General features: G+C 33.4%; 1 protein-coding gene across 1 annotated transcript in view; it reads right to left on the bottom strand.

Annotated features, from left to right (window-relative positions):
• LOC107462628 (uncharacterized) overlaps window positions 1-3504 on the bottom strand; it is a gene marked incomplete at its 5' end in the record, with an annotated part of 4372 nt that extends 868 nt beyond the window's left edge. Inside the window, 4 exon segments of the mRNA XM_016081250.3 lie at window positions 1806-1857; window positions 2214-2264; window positions 3208-3331; window positions 3439-3504. Coding sequence (XP_015936736.1) covers window positions 1806-1857; window positions 2214-2264; window positions 3208-3327 — 223 coding nt within the window.
• Window positions 3505-4124: the final 620 nt, after the last annotated feature.

Genomic DNA, 4124 nt, shown 5'->3' on the forward strand with positions numbered 1-4124 from the left:
GCATATGACTTTTTTTTTTTTTGAAAAAAAAAATGTCACTCAAACTTGATGATAAATTAGTATTGGTTATGTGCATTCTGTTGAAGATCAATGAAAATATATTAATAGTGTTTTTATAATTTTCTGTTTGATATTGCAGTAACTTTTTGTTCCAAAAGATATTTGTGGAAAACGGAATTTGATCACTAATCTCCTTAATAATTGCATTGCTACTGAAAAACCTTAATAAAAAAGGAAAAAAAAAGTCTACGACCTTTACCTCTGATTGCTGAAAGTTATTTTAACTAAATTTGATGTTGGAAAGGATGCAGTAGACAGGTCTAGGTGTAATGCTTGTAAGATAGAGTATAAGATTATTGAGAAAATCATATAGAACATCAAATAGATTATTTACTCAGACATGTTAAGAAAATTAGGTTTGAAGATGTTGGTCAGATGATAATAGCCATGCAAGGAAAGTTAAAGTCCCATTGGATAGATCAAATAATCTCCCACAAGATTTATACTGCTGCCATAAATAATTAGGCATGACTTTCCATTCAACATTGTTGAATATGTGATGATTAGGAAGTGGATTAGTTATTTGAATCTTGATGTTATACATATTTATTGGAATACTGCTAAGTCTGATGTGATGAAGATTCATAATTTTATATGAGGGAGAAGGAGAAGGAGAAGGAGAAGGAGAAGGAGGAGAAAAATACCTTGCTAGTATTCTTGACAGGATTTGTCTTATTTTTTATTTATGGACAGCTTGTACTACTAACCGATACATTGGGCTTACTATTCATTATGCTTGATTTAGATTGGAACTTAAATAGCAAAATTTTGAGCTTTTCCCAGATGCCTCATACAAGTTGAGTTGTCAGACTTTGCAGTATTCATAGAAATATGCATATATTCATCAGGATTCAAACTAATCCACTTCCTAATCATCTCATATTCAACAATGTTGAATGGCAAGTCATGCCTAATTATGGCAGTAGCACAAATCTCACTGAGATTAATTGATCTATCTTAGGGGACTTTATCTTTCCTTACATGTACATTATCATTTCCTCCATAATCTTATACTTTTATCTTACAAGCATTGCACCTCTCCCTCTTTACCCTATCCTCCTAACACCAGTTTTAGTTTTAAAAAAAAAATCCAGCAATAAGATGTAAGGGTTTTACACTTTTTTTTTACTAGGTCCTGAACCTTATTAGCAATATAATTATTGAGGAGACTAGTGACCAAATTCCACTCTCATAACTATCTTTTTTGGAACAGCAAGTTACTGCAATATCAAACAACAAATGATTATTTAAAAAAAGTTAAATAAAAGCACTAATACTTCTTTTTCATTGATCCGCATCAGCATGTATATCATTAATATCAATTAACATCAACTTTGAGTGACAGAATTTACTGAATAAAAAAATGATTACCTGAAGTAGAGGCCAAACCAGAGAGCACAGAGCATATAGCGAAGCAGAGCAGCGCACGGGGAAGAAGAGACCATGGCTGCAACAAAGCAGACCAATACCATGACAGTGAAGCAAAGACACAAAGCAAAGAGGAAGGAGAAGATGACTGGAAGGATAGGAGAGAGGTGAACCTTCTCAGTTTTTTGTCATTTTCTTCCTTTTAATACCAACTTAACCTATTCTTTACTATTTCAACCCGAGGGCTAACGTCCCAACCCAACTTCAACCTGGGGTTAAAACATGGTCAAATTTTGCCAGGTCAAAATTTTTAATAGCCCAAAAAAAAAAAAAATAGTCAAAAGTAATCTGCAGTCCGCACACATGAAGCAGCTCACCTTGTTCTGTGAAGGCTATACATGTGCCGATTGTTTCTTCATACTCCCCAATCTGTAAGTATAATAAACATTAATTAACATAACAAACCTTAAGATGGTTATTATCAACTCCAAAGGCTCAAAAGTAAACAACCACAGGATTGAAGGGTGGGAAAAACAAAGGGAAGTGATGGTTTTACCAGCGGAATTTTCTAAATTCCAAAAGAAAAATAAATTAATAGCATCAGCCTATATCAAGCACTAAAGACTTGTACATCTAATGGTCTAAACACATGGATAGGCCTGATAAACTACCTCTAAATAGCATCATCAGATTCAAATGAGAGCATCAAAATATCACTTATCCCCAAAGTTCCAAATACTAATCTTCTAAAGGACCTGGAAAATTTAAAAGCAGAGAGAAGTTACCAGCTTCAACTTGTCATCAATGATCAATACGGGGTTTAATGTATCAAGGCCCTAAAATTAACAGAAAAAAATATAAGCATACTATACAATGTCAACATATTGTAATGCATCAAGAAGAAGACTTACATAGGAACAATTAATTACATGAACAAAGACAAAGTGAGTAGGAGGGAAAAGAAAAGAGAAGAAAGCATCATAATGAAACTAGAAAATATGGGGCTTATTTAGCTGATGCATTAAATATATTTTTTATCCCGAAAATGAAGTGAATTAAAGCTTTAGTCCCTAGAAAATTTTTAGTTTGCCTTTGATCCAATGTTTCTGATAAAATATTCAGTTTGGGTGATTGGGTCCCCATTATTTTAGGTATTGATCACTCATCACTATCCGTAGTTAAAAACATTAGAAATCTCTAGTTAATCCTTACAATATTATAAGAATCTACTTTTTATTTTTGAAAATATCCCACTTACTATAATAATAGGGCAATTGAGACAAAAACTGAATATCATAAAATTGAGAATGGATATTGCCACTCCAATTATGATAATGCCACTCCTTTTTTCTACAAAATTCATGCAACATATAATTTAAAAAAATCATATATGGAGTCGTATTATAAAAAATGGGAGTGGAATTATCATTTCCCCATAAAATTTTAGATCAAAACCTGACTAAATATTGTGGAGACCAAAATTAGAATATACTATATTGATGGGAACTAAATACAACTTTCTTTGTCCACGACAGCAGTATCCCCCATTGAATATGAATAATTCCTTGCTAGTTTGTAGGCACCATGATGGGTAAGATAGCTAGCCCCGAGTTGTAAAGCTTTTCTACACTAATGGAACGAAACCAAACATGCCTGGAAAGCTTACATGGTGTATGCTATATGGCAACACAACATTTGAAGGCAGATAATAACCATGTTAGGGCATAATTTACAAGACAAAAGTTGAAAAATTATGTGTTCTTCTATTTGAGAACTTACAGTGAGAATATATTTAGCATTTGGTGGAATGTTAATTATGTTAGAGACACCATCCAAGTCAAGCAAAACATACTCTTCTTCATCCCCACCATCATGGGGTGTTGTCATATTTGCCTCCATATTCCTGTTCGCAGAAAAAAAAAAAAACAAACAAACAAACAACCAACCCTAAACTTAAAAAATTAGGGGAAAAAGAGAGACAAAGGTAAAACAAACAAAATTGAGGCTCACTGGAGAAGACGACGTTGGCACTGCCGGTCAACGGAGAACAAAGACAGTGTGGGTGTGGGTGTGGCTCTAGAATGACCTTGGAGTGCAGCTCATCACCTTAATTCACCTTAACAGACCACACCATAGTTGTCAGAACCGAACTAGTAACCGAACCAGTCAGGCTATGGGTCACTGGTTTAACCGGTGAGTCACGGTTGAACCAGTTGACTCGGTCCCATGTATATAAAAAAATATGAAATAATCAAAAACTTAAAATTAATGTTTAAAATACATATGTTCACTAGCATTTTAACAACAATCAAGTCTCAACATAGAAAAACAACAATATAGTACAGGAACAATATAGAACAACTATAAATTCACAGCAACAATATCAAAACAGCAGCTCTTTCACAGAACCTATCCCTTACCCAACAATATAAATTCACAGGAACAATATAGCACAGCAACAAAATCAACCCTAAACACCAATAATCAGAAAAAACATCAATCAACCACTAAACCTACATCTTTTACACTGTAAACCAAAAATTTGAATAATCTGCCAAGACTTAACAAATTTTAATCAATAAAATATAATCAACAACAATCAAAAATCAACTGAATCAGTTAATCACTTACTCAGTTAATCAAATTATAACAAGAAGGCAGACCGCGGGCAGAGAAGAGGGTAGTAACAATATAGA

Source organism: Arachis duranensis, chromosome 8 (genome assembly GCF_000817695.3).
Source record: "Arachis duranensis cultivar V14167 chromosome 8, aradu.V14167.gnm2.J7QH, whole genome shotgun sequence".
Lineage (NCBI taxonomy): Eukaryota > Viridiplantae > Streptophyta > Magnoliopsida > Fabales > Fabaceae > Arachis > Arachis duranensis.